This window comes from Strix uralensis, chromosome 1, assembly GCF_047716275.1.
Source record: "Strix uralensis isolate ZFMK-TIS-50842 chromosome 1, bStrUra1, whole genome shotgun sequence".
In the NCBI taxonomy this organism is placed as follows: domain Eukaryota; kingdom Metazoa; phylum Chordata; class Aves; order Strigiformes; family Strigidae; genus Strix; species Strix uralensis.
This window is the reverse complement of record NC_133972.1, coordinates 143,361,445-143,383,157: the sequence shown is the minus strand read 5'-3', so window position 1 is coordinate 143,383,157 and position 21,713 is coordinate 143,361,445. Positions and strand designations below refer to the sequence as shown.

Genomic DNA, 21,713 nt, shown 5'->3' with positions numbered 1-21,713 from the left:
TCCACCTGAAGAGAACTGCTGGGACTGGAGCCTGCACTTGTTAGCTGCTTTTGCCATTGAAATAGCATGTTACAGCCAAAAGGAACATATAAGAATTTGCCTGACTGCTTTCTGACACAGTTTTTTTATGTTCTGAGCTATGACAGGGCTTAAGGGATCAGTCAAGGTGGACCTCACTATGTCAGGCCTGTAATACCTTGCGTCAAGCAGATTACTACCTGGACAGCATGAAAACAAATGAAGTGTCCAGGGACCTTTGGTGGGTCGATACCAGAGCCTAGCTTTATGTTATAACTAGTCATAATGCTAATCATTGGAACATGGGTCTTCAGAAAGCACAGGAGCAAAAGGGAGAGAAATCATCTGCTATTGCTTTTCACAAAGCCCTATATCTCCTCTCCATCACATAAAAGCAGAATGCAGACCTATTAGTCAATTGATTCAGGTGGTGCGATGATAAGGAGATCCCAATCAAAGAAGAAATTTTATTGCCTTACCCTTCTACAGCCACCAGCACTCTCTCTTTCTGCCCCAAATCCACTCCTTCCTGTAATTCTGTGCCTCTCTGAAGAAAATATCTGACTGCAGTGGTGCAGAAAGGAAACTAAATTATCCCAACAAGCCTTTCAGATCTTACAGTCTAGGAATTTAGCTGTATGCATTTGATATGGTGGACTAAAATGAAAGAAAAGGGTATGGGAGAGGAGATAACCCTCTGTGGCTTGAGCCTACCTTTTCCTTCTGAAAAACAATATGATTTAATTATTTGCCTTTAAGGTAGAGTGTTCTTGAATGACAAAAATAATTAAATAAAACCAAGACACTAATCTTTGTGCTAGTAAGGGCATATGAATAATAACACTATGACCTACTGGCAAAGGAGGGGTAGGGGAGGAAGGAAAACACTGGGCACTGGGACTCCCTCTTCATTGGTCATCCTAAAACATCATGTGGCCAAGGCTCCTTTTTAAAGATAACTCCTGATCTCCTGGAGCTCATACTATCCTCCTGTCCTGCATTTCTGCTTGGTCCTGTGGAAGACTTCTCTCTAGCCTGACAAAATGTGTGACCAGTTTGTGGGCACCTGGAAGCTTCTTTCTAGTGAGAACTTTGAGGACTATATGAAAGAACTGGGTGAGAATTGTTATTTGGAGTTGTTGTATCTGGGACAGGGAAGGAATGCTGATTTTGAACTTTATTTCTTCCTTGCTTTTTCTGGCTATGCTGTTTACCGAGAGGGTTTTAGTCCAACTATTTTGATCAGATAGTCTTAGACTGGAGAACTTGGCTGTTTGAACTAGTGGTGTCAAATTCCTATAATGTAAAAAAACCTTGATTGGAAGAAATAGATTCAGGTAAGCCAAGTCTATGCATGTCTACTTGGTAGTGTTACAAATGGAAGTAAAACATGCCACTGCAATATTTTGTGCAGGTTAGTGTTCATCCTTGGACATATAAAGCGGTGTAATGCTAGAATGCAGCAAGCTTCTCTATGTCTAAAAGCAACTTTATATTGCTACTGGACTAGGAGACTTATTATTGTCATGGCTATTATAGTGAATGAAACTCTGTAGCTGCCTCCAGTGAATATTAACAAAGAAAATTGCATGGATTCATGTAGACGCTTGCAAAAGATTTGAAGGATAACACTCTTCTCTGACAGTGTAGACTCTTGCTTAGAATTAAAACTGGGCTTTAAAAGGTTTCCACATTCTTTTAGTGTAGGGGAAGTATGGTGTAACTTGCACTGATTGGATCACTATGTGCTAAAAAACTGGGGGTTTATTTGGAGATTAGGGGTAAAATACTCACTGAGACATGCAGCATTCAGACAGCTTTCAGTGCGACTCTTGCACTCTTAATCTTTACCCCAGATTTTACTCAGGACATAACCATTGCCAGCTACTTCTTAATCATTTCCTTTTATTCAGCCTAGCTACTGATAAATATAAAAAGTGCTTTCTTTTTTTTTCTTGTTTGTTTGTTTGTTTTTGTGGCTTAGAAACTGTCATATCTCTGCTTATTTACTGTTAAATACAGTTAGCATACAAGTTGCTATACAAACCACTGCAGTTATTTTGAACAAATATCTGGCATTAAAATCTTGTCTCAGTCTTCAAAATTCTGACAATGACAGAGCAGATAACTTCCTTATGTCGTCCCACCCGGCTTGGTCTATAACCATACCAAGCTAGTGAGAAGTTACAAAGGAACTTCTGCAACACAGAATTAATAAAAAATTTGGAAAGTAATAGGAAAATCAGCACTGAAGTATTTTTTTTTCTCAACAAATAAGATAAAAACATTGAGTAAAGATAAAAATTTCATAGTGCCCTGACTTATTTACAGGTGTCGGCTTTGCTACCAGGAAAATGGCTGGTGTGGCCAAGCCCAATGTAACGATCAGCATCAATGGTGATGTTATAACCATCAAAACAGAAAGTACCTTCAAAAATACAGAGATCTCTTTCAAGCTGGGTGAAGAGTTTGATGAGACCACAGCAGATGACAGAAAAACAAAGGTGAGTACAAAACCAGCACTTTCCAAATGTATCTCTCAAAAGGGATGTGGGAGCAGGAGGACGGAGTTGTGATTTTAACATCCAGTGTAGAAATGCTGCCTTCAAAAGTAAGAGTGCTATGGATGCTTTGTGCTTCAGTGCTGTTTGGACATGGAGACAGTCTTCTCTTCAGGCCAGAGCACCCTGATGAAACAGCCTCACTTTGCTTTTTTTTTCTTTGGCAGAATGTCATAACCCTAGACAATGGCATACTGAGCCAGGTGCAGAAGTGGGACGGAAAAGAGACTATCATAAAGAGAAAAGTGATGGATGGGAACCTGGTGGTGGTGAGTCCATTTTTGTTACTCAGTCACTGAATTCACTGTGCAGAATTCATGGTGTATTATACTGGATTCAAACATGGGGAGGGAAAACATCTGAAAGGGCTCTGTGCACTTGGCGAGCAGTCTCTCTGAATGAGTCTGGAGTATATATTAAAACTGAAATGCTGTTAAACTTATGGAATGATATGGAGGTGCCTGTTCTCCATTCATAGCAAGACATGGTTAGGAAAGAGTAGGGAGAAAAACCCAACAGCCTGGTGAGGGAAATTTTTATATATCAGAATCCTTAAGTCCTTGGCAGTATAGAGGAAGCATTAGCAAAGTCCATGTTAATTATGTCCACTCTGTGCTGATGTAAAATACTCCTGTTCATCTCCAGTAGAGAGTCAACAGCCATCTGTGGGAACACATCAACAACTGTGTCAATAATATGATGTTATAACAAAAAAAAGAAACCTGTATCCAAGCTCTGTTTGTTGGTGTTATCTGGTCAAAGAGTACTGTGCTTGAGTTGATGTCAGTGAAGCCCACCTGCAGTTTGGGGCTTCTCATCAGTGCTCTTCAGTTTTAGGAAAGACACACTGAAGAAACTGGGAGGGGACTGAACTGTGTCCATAAAAGGCAGCTGAGGTTCCTACATACTACAAAATGATACACATACATGAAATTCCTGAAGAGTTCTGCCCTCCCTTAGAGAAAATTAATGTGTCTATAAATTTAATATTTAAATTTCTTTGGATAGAGACCAGAGGAGAACAAATAGAAGCAGTTTTTATTAAAAACTTAATTAAGAAAGATTGAACAAAACAGAGTTTGATCTAACAGAAATTTAGATGATAACAGAGCCTAACACGCAGAGCCTGCACCAGCAGCTGCAAATCTGAAAGCTGTGTACGACTCTGTGTGTGTATGTGTGGGTACGTATTATGCAAAGGTGTGTGAAGAAGACAAGCCACAGCTGCAAAAGGTGAAAGGAAAAAAGACTAATGGCCAGCTCCAGAGTCTAATCACCCTCTATAGAAGGTCCTAGGAGCCTTCTTTAGAGGTTTTTAAGGGGAGATCAGAAATCCTCTGGGGGTTGCTGGAGCAGTCCTTTGATGTTCTTTCAGTCCTCTGCTTGTATTTCAGACTTCTGTTTTTGAAGCTCTCAAACTTGAGTTTCACTGTTTTGGTAATTCATTTTAGAGGAGGAGAAATGCAAATTTTTTCTTACACTGCCTCCCAATGGATAAGTAATTCTCTACCTTCTGACTAACAAACATTTAGTGAGAGTTAAAAGCTGATTAAACTTGTCTTTCTTTCCAGGAATGCACCATGAATAACGTTACCTGCAAAAGAGTTTATGAAAAAGCATGAAGCCATCTTCACACAGGACTAATGTTTAAAGCTGGAGAAAAACAACTTAACTGAAGGAGAAAAACTCCAAAAATCCATTTTAAAGAGAACTGTACTTTTTACAGATATTTCCTAAAACAGTTACATGCAACTAATCTAATTTGTTGTGACTATTCAATAAAATGTTCAGCTTTCTACAACTTGTGCTTGTGCTGGAGTTTGTCAGAAAGGGGATTGGGGGGATGCAATATGGGAAGGGGTGTTGTGCAGGAAAGTATCATGTGAGAGCTGGTACCACACTTGGTAACTGTGACTCATCTCACTGCGGAAAGAGGATCGGAGACGATCCAGGGAGTGGCACTTGTTGTGTGACAGTGATAGATGTAGACCTGAAGACAAAAACCTCCTCCAGTGAGTGCTGTGTGTGCAAGGAACCTGTGCACAGCAAGGAGAATAACAGAGGTGGTTTTCTTGGCTTCGAGCGAAGGGTGTTGTTCCTGGGACAGGGAGGAGGGTGATTACTGTGGATGCCCAGCATTGGCTTCCAACATGAGCAGGGAACCAGTCACCTCCTCCTCACACAAACTCCAACTATTTTAAACACAGCGATCATCTGAAGCAGTTTCATCTTGTCCTCTTCCACCTGAAGTGTGAGATTATAGGTGCCTGTAGCTCTCAGCTCTGATTATTTTGTTAATGTCCCTTTCTTTAACACCTCCATTAGTCCTAGATTAAACAAAAAGCATTGAATTAAGAATCATAGCTTAAAAAGTACTCTCAGGCTTACTAAAGGCCTGTAAAAGTTTGCTAGTAGTACAACCTACTTTATTACCTATATGCATTTTCTACTAGCTCGTTAGGTTAGACCAGTCTTGGGAACATGAGCCTCTCTAGATGCAAAGCCCTTTGGACACTATGTTTTTCAGTTCTTCTTATTCTTGAACTACCTTCTACTGCCCTTAGGCCTGGCCTCCTATTTCAAAACTTCTCGTCCACAGAAGCCCTGATTTCTATGACTGAGAAGACTCAAGATGAGGACAAAAATAATGAGAAGTCTAGGAAAAACCTGGACAAGAAGAGTCTGAAAATGTATGCAGTAACCACAAAATAGGAAAATAAACGTATCTCAAGCTTTGCAATTAAGATCTGTGAACCAAATTCCACATATTCCTGACATTCCTGAGGTCAGCTGTCAGAGGCAACAGCGCTGAGTCCCTACTGCCAGCAGCAGAGACCTTATACACTTGAACCTTCCTCTGCATGACTCAGACTGTTCTCAAGTTTCTGCACTATTAATACAGCTGGAGAAGGGAAAAGGAAAAGGAGGACTTCTACACTCTGGATGAACTAAGGAGTCATTTAAGAGCAGTTCCAAAAGACTATCAGTAAATTCTGCAGAAAATGTTTAAAAAGCCATGGACAGACAGCTCCCCTGTTTTTACCTTGGCTTCACTGGTTGTGAAATCTCATCAGTTTAAAGACAGCAGTTGCATAGGGGAAGGAAGTATGCTCCAGAGCACTTCATATACACAACACTAAATCTACATAGTGCTTAACAAGAACCAAAATTATTTACAAAAGCCAGGATAAACCTACAGATTAGTGGCAGAAAACCTACGTATGAGAGATGATCATAAGAAGCAGCAACATTGGTTTAAATAAGCTATATAGAGCTTATTTAAAGATCAGCCCATAGTTAAATATACCCCATTGTCAACAGATATGGCAATCCTATATTGCAGAGGTCAAATTTCCAATATTCCAATATTCATATAGCAGCCTTCTTTTTCCAGAAATCTTACATTCTTAAAAAAGCCTGCAGTTACAATTGTAACCTTCACAGCCTGAATTTTCAGAGGCAGGTAATCTCTTCTGAAAGCATCACCATTTATTTTAGTACCTGGTGAATGAATTCAGACTTTGTAAATGAATCAAGCCACTTCAAACTTCAATTTTTGGAAATGTCAATAAAGTGACATTCTGTCTATAAAGTTTAACAAGGCATTATATAATATGAAGTATTAGTGATGCTTTTCTTAGAATATGAACATGTCTGAAATTTATTGTCTGAAGAAGGCCAAAATTTTTTCACTAAAAAAGGCAGCAACCTTGTGACTTCTTGAATAAATTGAGGTAATTCCTCTCTAGCAAACAAAGGTGTGTGCTCTCAGGCCTGGATGGAAGTGACAGCACGTGTTTCTAAGGGGTAAAGGCAGGTTATTGTATCATCCTTGCCTGCAGAGCAGCACAGGTCCCCCTCTCTTTTCTATAGTGCTGAAGTATTCTCCAAAAATCAGAAACCATCCCATAGCATTCCTCTTTGAAAAAGAAGGATCCCAGCAAACCCCTACAAACCTTGTGGGTGACATGCTTAACACAGCAGGTACCCTTGAATGATGAGAGGAGGAGATCTTTGCCTGTCAGCATATTCACTCACTACTCCTTTACAGGTTGCTTGGATGTCAGGAGGAAAACCCACAAATTTTTAGCAGCTCAAGAGAAAGATGAAGCAAAGCTTATTCTGAGCTTTGACCTTTCTGTTATTTTTGTTTTTCCTTTAACACTGTTTCCACTGGAAGGAACTCAGAGTGCTGTTGTGTCCTGGCCAGTAAAGCCCGGTGTGCACCCAGCTCTGCAGTCTGCCCCAGGCTGCCACCCCTTCCCTCGGCCCCAGCAGTCTTGGTCTGGTCTCATGGGATGCCTCAGCTAAGGAGACAAAAGGCTGTTTGCACCCTCCAGTGTAGTTACTGGGAAGAAGACGACTGCTGGCCTCGTGTTCAGAGTCAATCCCTCAGCTCCACAGAGTCAGTGTTAAAACATCCTTAGTGTCCTCACAGCGAGGCAGGCATTTGGCCTCTGTTCTCTGCTTTTATTTCTGTTTTCTTCATTACTCTCCTAGCAATTTAATTTAGACTTTTTTTGGCACTGACTTTGCTCAGATCACATTTCCTTTAAAGAAACTGATATAAATTTATTTTCCATATTTCTTTAAATAGTCTCTTTACATTTTACTTCATCATTTTTATCAATTTTTACCTTTATCTCTAGTGCTGCTTCACAATCTCCAAGTGTATTGACTTGAAATCCTGTTTTATTCCAATGGTAAGCAGAAAAAGGGAATCAAAGCCCCCTCTTAGCACACATACTCACAATCCTTGACACTTTTTTTCCTTTAAGCTTGAAAAAAAAATTAGTTTCCATAGATATTATTTTTACTGAGATATAATTCCCTGCTCTTCTTCTTTCTAGACCATAAGTGCTTTAAATGAAAGTGCTGATTTTTCTTAGTGACAAAGAGATAGATGGTAGCAATGTCAACATTGTTTGAGACTGCTTAAGACTGGGGTTTTGTCTGTATAAATAATTCTCTGTCACTTTTGTTCTTAAGGTTACTGGTACTGCAGTATAGCTGTTCTATTCTGATTAATTTGCTCTTCTTGAATTTCTTTGGGCCTGATTTTACAAAGTCCGAATCATCTTTTATTTCCCAAAGGCACCATCCTTGTCTTGTTAAAGTGCCTTTATGTGGATAAGACAATTAAATGAAAGAACAAAGAATGCCTGAGGAGCAATGGTAGAATATTTTCATATTATTCCTTGAGAAATAATGGTTTCATTTAGGAGGAGCTTTCTCATTTCCAGAGATTAGATAAAAGAGCTAGCTATTCTTTACACAAAATGTGATATAATGCATCTCTGCTTTAAAAGAACTTTGTGGGGACAGGACTTTCAAAACCTGACACTTATTTACACATTACAGGAACAGCATCTGCTTCCTACTATGGAGGAGAAGGAGTTCTTCTTTACTTTGTTTTCATTTTCAATCACTCTAGACTTTCCCACCCTACATTGGACTGTAATTAGACCTGAGCAGTAATGGGAAGTTCTGCTCATTTTACCCTTGCTGATGTTATGACTGATGGGATAAAAACATTTTGCAAACACAACCAAAATTTGTGACTTAAGACCTTGTTATTTCCCCACAACCACAGTATAATCCAAAGACTACAATATTTTCACTGCTCAGGCTGTATTGGTTTCCTGTTTAAGCATGTCCCCTTCTTGCATATGACAGTTTTCAAGACGAGAACCAAACTCACTCTCCTTGGCCCAGCATCATCTCCATCTCACTCTTTCAACTCTAAACACTAGAAATTTGGTCCTACTACCTATAATCCCAGTATCCATCCTTACAATGTATATCTGAAAAGTCCCTATAAGTGGTCACAACCCAGAAAGCGTAATCATGCAAAAAAGACAAACAGTCAACTGTTGTTCACACAAGTAAGAAAGAAGCCATATAATCCTTTCATGTAGCAAGTAATCTCCAGGAAGATGGTTTAGGAAGGGTAAGGACAGAATTACAGTTGATGTGGTCTCACACTAAATAGTTTCAGATAGTTTGAGGTATCTTGAATTACAGTGCTTTAAATTCCTGCCTGTCAAATATACATATGGTTTATGGATTTGTTCTTTGTGTCTGGTTTTTACTAACCACAAGACAGCAGTTCTAAATGTACATCTTTTTAGAAGTTTTTGAATGTTCACACTCAAACTTTTCAAACTTTCAAACTCAACTTTATAGGAGAGTCCCTGGGAGGTCTTGGTGGACGCTAAGCTGAATATGAGTCAGCAACATGTCCTTGCGGCAAAGAAGGCAAGTGTTGTCCTGAGCTGCATTAGGAGGAGTGTTGCAAGTTGAGGGAGGTGATCCTTCCCCTCTACTCAGCACTGGTGAGGCCACACGTGGAGTGCTGGTTCCAGTTCTGGGCTCCCCAGTACAAGGGAGATGTAGACCGAGGAAGGATGTGAAGCCTCTTCATGGGAGCAGGGAAACTTGAAGAAATCTGACAATAGTAGGACACATTTGAATGCAACACCTTATATGACTGTGATGGTTTAAATCTGCCCTTAATTCTATGACAGGCCAACTATCCAGATGCAGAAAGACAAAAGGAGAGCAGCATATGCCCTCCTCCCAACCCAGTAAAACTTCTCACCTCTCACCAAATGACTTTGAACTGAGAATAAGCCCTTTAATGACTCAGCCTCTGTTCATGCCATCCACCTGCCAAGCACAGGAGCTGAACTCCACCGATGCACTGATCTTCTGAACATGCCCTGTTGTGGAAGAAGGGAGGCAGCAAAATTTGGCTGTTTCTTCTCTTTGTGGTGCTGCCCTGGGTATGAGCAGGGAAGAACACACAGCATAGGATCATTGCACTGATGCAAAGGGAGAAAACACAACAGTATAATTCAGTTCTGCCTTTAAATCATAAAACACACAGACCCTTTCCAGGATGGATCATGAAAGTAGAAAAACCAAAACCCCACTATGTACAGCAGCTTCTTGACAGCTCCTCCTCAAAATCTACATGGCTTTAATGTACCTGACTAGCAGACAGGTGACAATAATGGTATTGCTCTCTGTGGCTTCCTGAGGAGGGGAAGCGGAGAGGGAGGTGCTGATCTCTTCTCCCTGGTATTCAGTCATAGGACACATGGGAATGGTCTCCATGCACCAGGGGAGATTTAAATTTGACTTTAGGAAGCATTTCTTTACCGAGAGGGTGGTCAAACACTGGAACAGGCTTCCTAGAGAGGTGGTCAATCCCCCAAGCCTGTCAGTGTTTAAGAGACATTTGGACAGTACCCTTAACAATATGCTTTAACTTGGTCAGCCCTGAAGTGGTCAGGCAGTTGGACTAGATGATTGTTGTAGGTCCCTTCCAACTGAAATATTCTATTCTATTCTATTCTATTCTATTCTATTCTATTCTATTCTATTCTATTCTATTCTATTCTATTCTATTCTATTCTATTCTATTCTATTCTATTCTATTCTATTCTATTCTATATGGTAATAGCAGGAGAATGGCATTGGGAGGACAGTCAGAGCTGGGTTGCATATGGATGCAGTGCTCTTGTGCTTGGTGGCTCTGTGTGGCTGAGACTCCACTGCAGTGTCCCCTGACTGCTCGGCGGATGCAGTGGTAACCTCAAGTCCCCGTCCCCCCACACCCCTCAGTGTCCTGATCTATTCAGTGGAGGAAGCCGAGGCAGGCGTCACCCGGAGCCTTGGTACTGACACGGCTGCCTTGGACAAGGTGCACATTGTCTTGCCCTGGTACTGCCTCTCCTATTGGCCTGTCCTGACTGCTACAGGGACAGGGAATCTTTAAAAGGAGGCCAGCGAGGTCTGCGTCAGGCACACAATCTCTCTGACTCCCACCAAGATCTGCTGTGGCCACTGCCTCTCTCTGCAGAACCACTGCTTCGCAAAGCCTACACGATGTGTAACCGATTTGTGGGAACCTGGAAACTTGTCTCCAGTGAAAATTTTGATGACTATATGAAAGAATTGGGTGAGAAATGTTCGTTCTTTTTTTTTAAAAAAAAAAAAGTTTTCTTTGGGAATGTCTCTTCTTCATCTTATACTTTGCTCATGGATGGTGCTTTCTTCCTGGTCACAAAAGCACTTTACTTTTGTAGCATAATTTAATTCCTTTCCTTTAGCATCTAAAATGGGAAAACAGAGAGGTAGGTGCTGAATTACTATAATAAATTTACTTCTGTCTAACTGAACTGACCTGATCTAATTTGCTTTTCTGTAATGAGAAGAATCTATGGGCATGCAGCATTTTTTTATGTTTCTCTTGAAAGCACCATTAAACTCGTGACTTCTGATAATTTACAATATATAATGGAGCTGATGTCTCATGACGCTTTGGCTTCAGAGGTCTAAATACTATGAATGAATCTATCTGTTACTGAAGAATGCCAGGAATGTAATAAATTAAGCATTGTTTTTCATTTTAATGCTGGCTTCATTCCTATATAGCAAGTGCACAGACAATCAGCTACAGCATTGCTTTTGCTCTATAAATGATTCACTGAGACACTGTTTGCCTTTATTTGAAATATTAAACTGAATAACAAAAGAATTGCAGTTAATTAATTAACCAGAGTAAATGTGGAATGAAAGTCCGGCTACAGATATTTTTCTGAAGATTTGAACAGAAGTGTTTAGTATAGAATGATTACTGCAAATAGTGTTATACTTTACAGATAACTTTATACCCTTTTATATGGATCTTTTCATCTGAGCATAGCATAGCATTAACAAAGGCAGTAACTCAAGCTGTCCCTCTTCTACTCTTATAAAACAGCAATACATCCTCAGTGGCCTTCGTTCTAACTTGCCTCAGACCTCGCAACTTGCAGACAATGAACTGGACTGAAAAGCACTAGGCAATATAAAAGGTTTTTGACATGGGATTTTCCCTGAAGCTCTCTGCAGCCCTTTGCTCCTAAACTTCAATGTTTTTTGTATTTCGTACTTGTACTTTTCACTGAGGTTCAGATGTAAAGATCCTTAAGGGTTGTTAGTAGCAACCTAGGAATTGCCCAATCTCCAGTATGTTTTAATGAACAAGTACCATCACATTGGCAGTTCATTATCTGGTTTCTTCCAGCAGCTGGTTAACAAAAGTGCAGATTCTCAGATTTGTCAAGAATTTTTTTTTTTAAAAAGGATTTTTGCAAGCTTTTATGAGAAATAGACCTTTCCTCTGAATTTTTCTACCCATTCTATCTCTACACAAATTCATGCAGATTTGTAACCATGTTTCTTCTTAGCTAAATGTACACAAGTGTATACTCATGTGTATCTTTATTTCTTGCTGAAGGTGCACTCTATCAACTTGGACTGCCTCAGCCTCAGAACACAATACTTCCACATTTGAAGAATTAGCGTCTGAACTGTATCAGGCATTATTAAAGAAGAAGCTGTTCCTTATTCTTCCACTGAAGATTTATGAAAGGATACCGAGTTTCTTGCTTGATAGAATATAATCAGAGTTTTGTTTCAAATTTCTAGGAGTGGGCTTAGCTACCCGGAAACTAGGTGGCCTGGCAAAGCCTGATGTGATCATCAGTATGAAAGGGGACATAGTAACCATCAGAACTGAGAGCACCTTCAAAAATACGATGATCTCTTTCAAGCTGGGCCAGCAGTTTGATGAAACAACAGCAGATGACCGGAAAGTCAAGGTAAGGGGGCTGATGATCTCTGAGTGGTCGGGACATCTCCTAGAAAGGCACCAGGAGGAGTTTTTCTTAACCCCTTAGTGCACTATGAGTTTTCCAAACTATTCAAAGAAAGCACTGAAAGAAGAAATAGTATGGTGCTGAAACTAATGTTACTAAACATGTCATTAGCCAAGAACACAGATCTTGCTGAACATAAAATGAATTGCTACTCTTATCTGCAAATCTTGGACTGCAGTTTGAAACTCTTCTCTTGGCCTTTGCAGAGTGTCATAACCTTGGAGAAAGGGTCATTGGTGCAAGTGCAGAAGTGGAATGGCAAAGAGACCACAATAAGGAGAAGACTGGTTGATGGGAAAATGGTGGTGGTAAGTTCACATTCCTTGTATGCTGATAAAGGTCAGAAGAATGCAGCCTTCAGTTTGCTTCTGTCTAAATAGACTGTCAGTTTTGGCTTTCTCTCTGACTTATGAGATAAATTAAGAGGGAGAAAAAGGGAACCAAGTTTAGGAAACAGGCTGGAAGGAAATATTGTTCTATACAGCAAATTGTCTTTAAAGTGACTATATTGGCAGAGCTGCCATAAATTGACAGTGTACTTACTGCTTTCAATACTATTATTTTTAAATGAAATGAGGTTTTCAAATAGCAGAAACCTGTGAAATGCAAATAAAAGTTTGCAAGTTGGATATTGCTGTCCCTGGAATGGCTCTTTCCTTTTTCATATCTTTGGAATAAAGCCTGTCTACCTTAGAAAACTGATTTTACACATTTTCACACATCTTTTTCTACTAAAGCCCATCAATTCACATGCCTCTGTTTGCTTTTTCCATGTGAGCATGCTGAGCACACTAAGCGGGTGCTTGAGGTTTACTGCATGAAAGCCAGCACCTCTGTGCCCACTCCTGCCTCCGTGGTGACCTGGAGCAGGGACTGGCTCCTCCAAAATGCCCGCTGTGGTGAGGGAATCACGCCATTCCTGGGAACAAGGGAATGCTGGCCTTCCCTCATACCCTGTGCAACCTGCCTTTCCCTAGCAGCCATGTGAAAGAAATGGGTTGGCCAAGCCAAGGTGATAACAAATTTTAGGGACCCTTGCTGTAAGCGTTGTTATTAAAATTAAGATTTCCCTTTTGAATGAAAGAAAGTGCCTTGTTGATTAAAGTTTTTAAAGAGTGGAGCCAAACTAATTTTGGCGACTTGCTTGAAATCAGCACCATTACACCTTTATATGCTAGCTTGTTCTGACTGCATTTTGTTTTAAGCTCTGGTACATTTGGAAGGGTGATTTGCTTTTGCATCTCCTCATGGCTGCATTTCTGTGTAAATTTTTTCTAATTATTAAACCATCTTCGAAAAGCAGAGAGGTGGGGTCTCTCTTCCATCAGCATCCTGTCATCTGCCCCTTGCCTCAAACAGGTTTGTGGAGGATACCTCATCTTTTGCAGACTAATAAGGTCTTTTTCATTGTCCCATCGCCTCTGTCACACATGTCCTGTGGCTGTGAGTCACCAGGAGACACTGAAGGCCACTGGGGGAAGAGGGTCAGGAGAAATATTTTGTGACTCATAAGTGCAAAGTTTTTTAGGCCAGAAGCCTGACCTCTGAACTACCCAGGCTACTTCTGCTTCCACAAAATAACTCAAATTGAAAGTGTTCGTGGCCCATGGTATAATAAACTAGGTGGGGCTGATATTTCTGTGAAGCCAGCAATAATACCAAGGAAGGTAAATTTATTTCTGGAAGCTGAGCCTAATTTTGCAATCTATTGATCATTATATGCCACTTAATTAAGTCCGAAGATGTTAAAATAGAAACCACTCCATTTGTAACATAAAAATATCTTTGCTGTTTGCTCTAAAAATTATGTAAATATGTAAAGAAGTAAAATATGACATCTGGATTTTTACTGACTTCAGAGGTTACTGCAGCAGACACACCTGCTATCAGCAAAAAGGTTTATATTAATCTTTTCCTTCGTGCCTTAGGAATGCGCCATGAAAGGAGTTGTCTGCACTAGAGTTTATGAAAGAGTGTGAAGAAATTCCCTCGCTGCACCAGACTCGGACTGGCTCTTAAAATTCCGCTTAGTTCAGTGACCAAAACTTCATGCACTGTGCTTCTTTATTTTCTTATTTCCTTTTATTGGGAAAATGACTACACTATAATTTGATATTTCAGAGCCATAGTGTAACTAATCCAAAGTATTGTGGTGATCCAATAAAAGCTTCTCAACACATAAAATAGAGTGTCTCCACATGAATGACTGAAGTTTTCTTTCTTTTCTGTTGTACCTGTCTGCATAAGTGGTCAGACTATTTGTAATGAAAATGGTGAAACACAACTGATCCACCTCCGTGAGAGGGTTAACATGCTTCCACAAACGTCTCTAGTGAATTCAATACTGGATTCAGTATTCCTTTCCTGTGAAAGATTTTATTGCTGAAGAGTTCCTATAAGGAAAATCATCTTTACCACCGGAATTTTTGACTTTCAGTATGATTCATTGTCTCAGCCTTATGATTTCACTACATCGTTTCATTCTCATCCCAAAATGTTTACAATTCTTTCAGTACCACTTTTTATATTCTGGCATCTATTTGGAATAGAACAGCTACTGGAGAACAATTATCAGAATATGTTCCATGTTTCTCTGCCAACAGAGCTCTTACCTGTGAAACAAAGTGTGGAGCAGGTGTGAATGAACTCAAGAAATCTTAGGGCTAGAAGGCTTCGTTTTGGAAAGTGCTCAGCAATCCAGTCTTCTTCTAGGACAGCATTTATGTGCTTAATATTAAGCACACAAAGGAGATTTCATTAGGTAGAGTTTGCTGCTAAACCCAGCTGAGTAGCTAAGCTGTTCTTTCCTCCCATTGCACTTACTCTGCTTTTAACTAAGAAAAAAACCAGATAAACCAAACCTAGACTTCTGGAAATCTATTTAATCAAAAAGCACTGTAACAGCTTATTAACTTTTGCCTCCATTAGCCAGTGTTCAGTAACACCACAACATTCATTCTAACCACATGGACTATTCATTCCTTGTTATTACCTCCATGCTACCATGCAGGGCTCTCCCTGCCTTCTCTGTGGGGTTAAAACAACTGTGAGAAGCACATGTGTTTATTTTGGCTCGTTAGGAGCAGCAGTGCTGATGTGAACCTTTCCCTGGTTTTATAGTCAAGAACACAAATTCTCAAGGCTGAGAGAGATCCTGAACATCAGAATCTAAACTGGTGTGGCCAAGCAGATAGTTAAGAGACAGATATCACCTGTGAATGTGAAATTTAAAGATCACCTTTCTTCTCTACCCATCACTGAAAAAGCTAGAGACTGGGTCCAGCTTTGGATACACTTTTATGTAGATGCAGGCTAACTGGAGGCAGCTGCCAGAAGGCAAACAGGATGAATTCTAGAAAATATGAGCTGTGAGATTTATGGACAGTGGTTTTAAGGAAGAGTTTATCTTGGTCGTTAACCTAGATGCAGGGACAAATTCTCCATCTTTAGGCTTACCATTAAAACTCACCTCTGTGAGTGTCAGAGTTTCTGTGACTCCAAGTCCTCAGTGACTAACAAGGAATGAAGGCAGTGTGATACCCCTTGTATCATCTTTTGCTAACAAATTGTAGTCACATATTTTAAGTGAGATTATCTACATAAGAACAGTGTGAACTGTTGTTGTATGTGAGCTTCCAGTTTTTTCTCCTAGACTCTTACAGAGAGCTGAAAACACATTTCTTACAGCTCAGAATCTGCCATGGCCTGAAACTGGATTTTTCCTCTGTAGCTTCTTCATTCCCTCCTGTTGCAGTACAACATGGTTCCTGTGAGGCTGCTGGAGCTGCCCACCTTGGCCCAGCTCTGGGAAGGTGGAAGTTGTCCAGCAGAGTTGGTCTCCTGCCCCTGAGCTGCAGGCAAAGGAGTAGTTACTGCTGCAAATGAGGTCTGTATTTCCTTTGCTTTTCCTGCTGCAACTTGTAAATGCTTCTCTGAGGTTAAATGGAAAATTTTCCTTTCCAATAAAAGATCAGTTTTCAGCTTTATATTTCCTTGAGAAAAGGAAATAAACATCCACTTTGGTACAAACTGTGTTTTTTCCAGATCTGGAAACAGTAACAAAAGAAAAAACAAAGGACTGCTCACCTAATCCTCATTTATTTATTTACTGTCTTCTACTTTTCTTTGACATAAGCCATCTCCCTCCATCTCCCTCCTCTTCTCCTTACGGAACTTTTAATTGCACTTATTTTTCCAGAGATTTGGGATTAAAATAATGATAGCTTTGGGTTTTTAAGTTCCTAACTAAATGCAGTTATGCTATTAGGAGCCTAGTATTTGGTACTTTCACTCTATACAAAGGTCACTTTAAAATGTCATGAGAGTTGGAGGTTTTCCAAAACAGGAAAAGTGCAACAGAACTGATAGTGTTGAAGGCAAAAACAGTAAGGCAGGTGGTACAAAGCAGCACAGAAATGGAGTGTTTTGGGATAATGGTGTCCATAAAGCAATCCTTGGGGTCTCCAGGACAATTCGGGGGAAATATGAATTGTGTAGTCTCAAGGTCTTTTTTATGTCTTACTGTAAATTAAATTTTCTTCCTTCCTAAACTTTATAAACGGGCCAGATAATTACAGAACGAACGTCTAGAGTGAGTGACAATGCCTGTGTCTTGAACTGTGCTTTCATGTTGACAAGCAAAGTGCATTTGCCATTTCCCTGGCTTGTGTATGCACTTAATCTAGAAATATCAGTAGTCTGATGCTGGCATATAAACGGTATTATTTAAAGCAATCAAACTGACTCAGGTGATGAAAGCCTGGCTGATTTTAGAGGGCCACACTCACACTCTTATCCAATCAGTCATTCTTTCTGCGAGTGCTGTCACACTTCGTTTCGCCTGTGTCTCCCGAGGCACTGGGAAATGCCTGCATGGGTTATGCTACGGACCTGCCAGCATTGCCTGCCTCTGCCGTGCTTACATGTCTCCTGGCACAGGAGAAACAAGCTGGCATGAGAAGAGGCCACCTCAGCCCCCGTGCTCCCACAGGGAGCACTGAAATAAAATCAAACCTGCGTCTGGCCTCCAGGTACCTTAGTTCTTGCCTTGAACTGGGCAGAATTTGGCAATCTGTGATAGAAAGCATCTCCTGGTGATGTATAGCTAAGCCCGGGATGCTGTACCCCACACCTTGGTCTTTTCCATGCAGAGTGGAGCAGAGAGGAGAGGTAAAACCACTGACTCTTCTGCAAGGGAATCTTTGTCCATGGTGATATCTTAGGTAGTAACTTTGAACTTCCCTCAGCTTACCTTTTAGGTAAATTCATTTGAAGGGCAACTGCATTCCTGAAAAGTGAATTCACACCCATCCTAGGGCCCAGCACATGGCCTCTACTGCTGTTTCACATAAAAAACTTGTCACCTGCTGGGACAGTTTCACTAGACAGCAAATACACGGCTGAGCAGTTCTAGAAATAGCAAATATTTGGGGAGAGGGATTAGGCTGTGTTATTAAAGCAATTGTGTTTCATAAGAAGTCCTCACCACTTATCACAGGTTTTCAGAGAAACAGCTTGTTATGCTGATAAACACTGTGCTATATAGAAATTACTCAACTGTGTCTTAAGATGTTGTTACCTTCCCCAATTTTCATTTTGGATTAAAGATGTTCTGTTGATGTCTGGGATACAAAGGAGTGAAAGGTTAGCACCGAAGAGGTAATCAGTCAGAAACAAATAAGATGATGCCATGAAAAAATAGCCTTCAGAAATCCTGGAATTTAGATGTAATCAAGGTCTTTGTTAGGGAGGCAATTAGAGCATATCCTTGCCATTTCAATGCAAAACGTTGTGATTGGCTATTGGCCATTGTGCTGCAGATGGGAAACACAAGAAAATGATGTTATTTGGACTAAAGGGCACAACAACATTGGAAATAATGTAGTCCCTGAGACACTACAGAGGCACAAAGCTGGGTTAGACATCGTTCATGCAGTATTTTCAAAGGAGACTGTGCTCTTTTTATCTTTCAAGTAGCAAATCGGTATTTAAATATACTTTCCTCAAATGTTATGAAATTTTTAAAAACTAAAGTCAGGAGGAATGAGATGATTCAGGGGTTAGGAAGGGTGGGGTGAATGGATTACAGCTGGATCCATTTTCAGGTCCTCAGTGGAGTATTAATTGAAAGATTTAAAGTATTTTTCATATTATTTGATATAATATGATGACCAGTATTTATCATACTATTTATAAGAAGTGTAAGGAAGGGGGAGAGGGGTTTCTATTTATTTCCAAGTGAACATGCTCCCTGGCACACTCCCTTGTGGATATGACTTCCTTAGAAGAGGCACCTCTGTCAGCAACGGGGTCAAAAACACTGTGAGAATTGATCTTGTCCTTCAAGCTTATAAACACAGTGTCATGGTTAAAGCTACAGGAGAAGACAACTGTAGTGGAGCTGTTGGATGTGCCATCTAAAGCACAGCCTGTATCAAGTCTGACAGAGTTTAGAGTTTCTTTGCATGATCTGTAGACATAATTACTGGAGAGATATTTAATGTATCTAGCTACCGTACAATACTTATACATGCCAACAATAATCTCATTTATCTCTCAGATCCTAACATGAATTTCCAGAGCTGAAATATAAAATACATATGCATGTTTTACTTGGAAGCAATGCATATTTGATATGAAAAAATCTGTGAAGGTGGATGCCTCAGTCTCCTTATATAGAGAATCTCCTGGAAGAGTGTCACAGCTTAGTTCAGTGTTGTGCCACCTTTTTGTATCTTGTACCATGTAGTGTTCAGAGTTTTACAGCCTACCGACTCTCACAAATTTGTATAGGCAAATTCATTGAAAAGGAAAATTAATTCCTTCACAAACCTCCTCTTTTTATGAACAGTGGAAAAATAAGACTACAAAGCAATTTGACACTGTAAGACATAACATTCAAGGCCTCTAATTACCCAGTTAACACAAATGTTTTCATTTAAGTTAACAAGAGATAGAGCAGTCAGATTATGAAGGTTTAGGTGCATAAAAGTCTGCGCTTTCCAGATAAGATCTTAGCCCTCTGGCCAGGAGCACAGGAACCAACACTAAGGCTCTCCCTGGTGCTTCCTCTTTCAGGGGATTTTGGTGTAATCAAGAAGCATCATCTCAGTTTATCCTGGCTCTGTCTCCAGCTGGGCAGAGGGCATGCTGTGAAAGAGACAATTGTTATAGTCTAAACTAATGACTTTGGAAAACTTGTGTCAAGGAAGAGGAATAATTTTAAGATTATATTCCCTCGTGTTTTTTTAAAGAATGGGGGCCTATCTGAATAAGTAATTTCAAACCAATCTCATTTTCTCTTACACAGGGTGACAAGTCTTGTGGATGGAAGGAGAGCAGTAGTAGTCACCTCTGTTGACTTCTGTAAGGCTTTCACAGTAAGCCCTAAAACATGTTCATAAACATGCTATAAATTTAGGCTAGATTAAGCTGCTGCTACGGAGAAGGGGTACAAACTGATGCAAAAACCATACTTGAACTGTCAATAGTTCACTGTCAAAGTGGAGGGATGTATCAAGTGGATTTGTGCTGGTCCAGTCCTATTAAATCTCCTCAGTAATAACCATGATGTTATTTATAGACTACAGAGATGAGAGGAAATGCAAGCATACCGGAGGACAGGGTTCAAATCAAATGATCTCAACAAACTCAGGAAATAGTTTGAAACAGCCAGGGGGACATAGAAGAGGGAAAAACGCACTAGGCAATATCAGCGGGAGCATAAATACCAGCTGGAGAACAAGCAAGTAGTGCAAACACTGGGAGTTCATAGTGGATCACAAACAGAATATGAGTGGCAAATGTGGCATTACTGAAAAAAGGCAAACCTCATACTAGGATGCACAGCCAGGAGGATAGCCAGTGAGCTGCATCATGCGCATACTCTGCTTGTCACTAGTAAAGCCTCCAGGATGCATGCTATTGTGCCTAGTTCTGAGTAATCTGTGCAAAATGAGTGGATCAATGGAGAGAGTTCAGAGAAAAGCAATGAGACCTAAAAAATATGCTCTAAATGGAAACATGAAATTACTAAAGGGAAGGGATTCAGGAAAGAGAGACTGATCAAGGGCACAGAAGACTGTGATGACACACCAAATTCCTTGGATAAGTAAGATGTGCAGTATATGTAGATCTACACACACAGAGACATGCACGCACACAGAATTAACCATTAATACACATTTTAGTCACAGCCAGTGACACAAGACCAAGCTCTTGTGACTACTGTTCTCCACCACTGAAACTGTCCAGGAGTCGATGCAGCTCTGCAGTACCTGCTATGAGTTACCATTCAGTGCATCTCTTCTCAGCTTCCCAAGTACATGTTCTCATAGGTCAACAGTTCAGTATATAAAGAAAAAGAGGCGATTTGAACAAGAACTATAGCAAAAGAGTAGATTACCCAGAGCACAAATAATACTCCTGATTTCCTTCTACTACTTACATTTTCTAACTGATCTATCATATGAAATAGGAGATTGAAGTTGTTTGCATCTGAAATATTGGTGCAAGATACTCCTTTGCTCCTTTGCTCAAGGATGTTAAACAGTTTGAGAGAAAGAAAAAAAAGATGACAGAGAGAGATAAAATCTGAAATAAGTAAAAAAAAAATCTTAAATCTGTCTTTATTTTAGAAATGCTGAAGTGCTTGTAAAGTGGAAGACACTATATCTTCTCAGAAAGCTATGCTTGTCAGCCTGTTACTGTTATGGAGGGAGTGACCAGGTGGTGATTAAGTGACATCTTCCCAAAGCTTTTATAGGATCGGAAAGGAGTTGTATTGTTCTTTCACACAGGTTTCAGATTATTCACAGCGGCCTGTGAAAACAGTTGAAAAATGTGCTTTTTGACTTAATTTTAACTGTACTCAAGTCAGAGTTCTTCCCTGAAATCCATTTAATAGCACCAGCTCTGGATTCCCAAAGCAGAAATTGCCTATATGATACTTGTGAGCCCTTTGAGGATTGGTAGTCATAGGTTGAAGACATATGTTGGACTAAAGATATTCTCAAACTCTGCATCAACAGCTCTTCCATCTGAAACCAGCATGGAAACTCCCCTGACAGCTCTTGGTGGTCAGCACAGGGGTGTCAGTATGATTTATGTTTTTGACGTAAGGCTGTGTTATCAGAAGGAATATCTTAAAAAGTACTTAAAGTGATAAGGAAGATGGCCAAGATTATTTCTTGCTGCTCAGACAAATTCATAGTCACCTCTGCTGTTATCAAACACTGCTGGGTATCTACTGGGTGCCTTCTGGCAGCAGAACTCACCTAGAAGGACTGATGGGGGACTATCCCCAGGAACCAGGGGAATAAATCCTTCCTGAAAAATACCCAGCATGGAAGGTGGCAATTAGCCCAGTCAGAAATGGGCAGTGCTGGAGCTGGGCTGAGCTGCTCAATACTCCCTGACCATGCTG

General features: G+C 40.2%; 2 protein-coding genes across 2 annotated transcripts; both read left to right on the top strand.

Annotated features, from left to right (window-relative positions):
* The first annotated feature begins 981 nt into the window (after nucleotides 1–981).
* LOC141954492 (fatty acid-binding protein, adipocyte) lies at nucleotides 982–4,380 on the top strand. The gene is made up of 4 exons (XM_074894095.1): nucleotides 982–1,134; nucleotides 2,350–2,522; nucleotides 2,747–2,848; nucleotides 4,151–4,380. Exons 1-4 carry the CDS (start codon nucleotides 1,062–1,064, stop codon nucleotides 4,199–4,201), a joined length of 399 nt encoding a protein of 132 aa, XP_074750196.1. The 5' UTR covers nucleotides 982–1,061; the 3' UTR covers nucleotides 4,202–4,380.
* A 6,023-nt stretch (nucleotides 4,381–10,403) lies between these two features.
* On the top strand, nucleotides 10,404–14,473 carry LOC141954484 (myelin P2 protein). Its single transcript, XM_074894085.1, has 4 exons — nucleotides 10,404–10,545; nucleotides 12,060–12,232; nucleotides 12,496–12,597; nucleotides 14,218–14,473. The coding sequence occupies exons 1-4, from the start codon at nucleotides 10,473–10,475 to the stop codon at nucleotides 14,266–14,268; spliced, it is 399 nt and encodes a 132-aa protein (XP_074750186.1). The 5' UTR covers nucleotides 10,404–10,472; the 3' UTR covers nucleotides 14,269–14,473.
* Nucleotides 14,474–21,713: the final 7,240 nt, after the last annotated feature.

Excerpts from the sequence above, each read along its gene's own strand:
- LOC141954492 (XM_074894095.1), top strand. The coding sequence starts at position 1,062 with ATGTGTGACCAGTTTGTGGGCACCTGGAAGCTTCTTTCTAGTGAGAAC. Across the intron at positions 2,523-2,746 it reads CAGATGACAGAAAAACAAAG|AATGTCATAACCCTAGACAA; the intron begins GTGAGTACAAAA and ends TTTCTTTGGCAG. Across the intron at positions 2,849-4,150 it reads TGGATGGGAACCTGGTGGTG|GAATGCACCATGAATAACGT; the intron begins GTGAGTCCATTT and ends CTTTCTTTCCAG.
- LOC141954484 (XM_074894085.1), top strand. The coding sequence starts at position 10,473 with ATGTGTAACCGATTTGTGGGAACCTGGAAACTTGTCTCCAGTGAAAAT. Across the intron at positions 10,546-12,059 it reads TGACTATATGAAAGAATTGG|GAGTGGGCTTAGCTACCCGG; the intron begins GTGAGAAATGTT and ends TCAAATTTCTAG. Across the intron at positions 12,598-14,217 it reads TTGATGGGAAAATGGTGGTG|GAATGCGCCATGAAAGGAGT; the intron begins GTAAGTTCACAT and ends TTCGTGCCTTAG.